Source organism: Tripterygium wilfordii, chromosome 3 (genome assembly GCF_013401445.1).
Source record: "Tripterygium wilfordii isolate XIE 37 chromosome 3, ASM1340144v1, whole genome shotgun sequence".
Lineage (NCBI taxonomy): Eukaryota > Viridiplantae > Streptophyta > Magnoliopsida > Celastrales > Celastraceae > Tripterygium > Tripterygium wilfordii.
In genome coordinates this window covers 7032442-7034501 of record NC_052234.1, presented here as the reverse complement: position 1 = coordinate 7034501, position 2060 = coordinate 7032442, and the positions used below count along the sequence as shown (strand labels likewise).

Below are 2060 nucleotides of genomic sequence, written 5' to 3'. Positions count from 1 at the left end.
CAATTCTTACATCAGGAATTTATTGGTAATTATCTCTTATTTCTTTACTTGATGACATTCTTATTTAATCACAAGCAGATGGAACATAAACCAAAGTTTTGAACAATCCTTGTGTTGGTTATTATTAAAATTTTCCCAAGAATTCTTAAACCAATCTGATCATCTAAATAATCAGTAGATTGAAACACAATCTTTTATTACCATACAAGTACAAATCATGCCACCCACAAATTCAACCACAAACAAATCAGGGTAATGCATTATAAAATGTGAATTAAGTTACTCACAAATCATGAACAAAATAAACAAGATCTCAAATGAAGTTCCTAGTAAGCACGCGGAAGGACACCAGTGAGGCCAACAGCAATTGCAAATAGCAGGATTAGGAGTCCAGTGAAGTTCACTATCAGTGCTTCTTGGCTGCGCCGTAGGCCTAAGAAGATGAATCTCTGAACTAAACCAGTCTCAGCAGTCAATATCGCCATGAAAAATATGACCATTCCACCAAAAATGTGCCATGGCAAGTACCCAGCTCTCCTAAATGATTGTGCACCCGGGAACACAAACGAGAAGAAACCCAAAAGCCACTGATGAAACAAATTACAAGGATTTGGTCAATTTGGAATATCAACTAATCGATAACATATATATGATATGTATGTATATGCACCTGTAGACCAAATAAGGCAATGGTGCTAATGCCAAGCCAGGAATGTAAGGTGTACATATCTGGAGCGCGGATTTCGTGATGAAACTTGAAAACTGCATAAACCCCCAATACTCCAGCAACCAAGGCTAGCAAATGCAGGACTAGATGAACAATCTTCTGTATTTTTCGTGTTGCCAGGACGGATTTATATGCCATAACAGCTGTTTTAATCAAAATCCAATTAGAACCTACAACTAGTCAGTGTAGAATATTAATCATTTTTCTTACCTTCTCCCATGAGTAAAATAAACGATACCATCAGAAGTGGATGAATCTGCAACATCAAAATATTAAACAAATTATACAAATATGGTTATATACATATGAAGTGAGAACTTTTGAAAGGGAACTTGCATTGAAAATCTTCTGTTTGTTATCGGATTTGAAAGCCAGACCATGTCGAAAGTGCAGGAGCCAAACAAGAACGAGAGTGAAGATCGCGACGACTAGCAAATGCGCCATCACCGTAACAGGCAAAGCTGAGATCTGGTAGCTACTACTTTTAGGTGCCATTGGTATTCACCTCTCAAAAAAACTAAAGCTAATTTAGCCTCCAAGAAACAGAGAAACAAGGGGGAGCAGAGGGTTTTTATGTTTCAATTATGTCTTGTTATTCTCGTTCCCAAGTTGTAATTTGGACACATCTGTTTAGCAAGGCACCAAGAAACAGCTTTTTGGTCGAACAAGAAATGCTAGCAGACAAGAGGTATGGTAGACCGTCTAGCCGGCATTTGTTATCGTTTTGATTGAAGCCTACCTACACGCGGCATTTGTTATCGTCTAGACAGAATACAGATGTTTATGCAGTCTGACTGTTGCCCACCCAATGGAATTTGCTTAAACGGTCGTCTTAATTTTCTTCTTGATAATATAGCCATATGTTATGGCATGGGAGATTAAAGTATATGTATCAATTGCTAGAGTGCAAAAGAGCCAAGGTGCCTCATAGACAGAAAAATTTTACACAATCAAAGGCATTAACCAAAAAAAAACTGCCAACAAATAGGGCTTGAATCTTGTGTCCCTAAAATTGTTCAGCTAGCTCTGCTTGTTGCCAAGCCTGAACTGTTGAAAATCCAGATATTGCTTGTCCATGACGCACTTAAGTTCTCTAACATGAAAGTTGAAGATAACACCCTTGCCCCATGTTAGTGAAAACTCTTTTATTTTTTCAACTCATGGTTGTGCTTGAGAGTTTTGTTGGTTGTGTTTTTAGGCGTTTTGATGGTATATTGGTATGTGTTATGAGGTGTTTTAAATGATGGATTTTGAGTGTCATGAGCCTATATTTGGGAGTTTAGTTCTCATGGATCTAATAAATAATGGATACGTATCACAGAATCCCTTAAAC

General features: G+C 37.5%; 1 protein-coding gene across 1 annotated transcript; it reads right to left on the bottom strand.

The window, feature by feature from the left end:
• Window positions 1–231: 231 nt before the first annotated feature.
• On the bottom strand, window positions 232–1471 carry LOC119986952 (probable ascorbate-specific transmembrane electron transporter 1). Its single transcript, XM_038831644.1, has 4 exons — window positions 1064–1471; window positions 938–983; window positions 671–870; window positions 232–587 (listed from the first exon to the last, which is right to left on the bottom strand). Exons 1-4 carry the CDS (start codon window positions 1220–1222, stop codon window positions 327–329), a joined length of 666 nt encoding a protein of 221 aa, XP_038687572.1. The 5' UTR covers window positions 1223–1471; the 3' UTR covers window positions 232–326.
• Between the last annotated feature and the right edge of the window lie 589 nt (window positions 1472–2060).

What these genes read in the sequence shown, in the direction of transcription:
- LOC119986952 (XM_038831644.1), bottom strand. Translation starts at nt 1,222, where the DNA reads ATGGCACCTAAAAGTAGTAGCTACCAGATCTCAGCTTTGCCTGTTACG. An exon ending in ACAAACAGAAGATTTTCAAT is followed by an intron (nt 984 to 1,063) that starts GCAAGTTCCCTT and finishes TTGATGTTGCAG; the next exon opens with ATTCATCCACTTCTGATGGT. An exon ending in TTGCCTTATTTGGTCTACAG is followed by an intron (nt 588 to 670) that starts GTGCATATACAT and finishes TTGTTTCATCAG; the next exon opens with TGGCTTTTGGGTTTCTTCTC.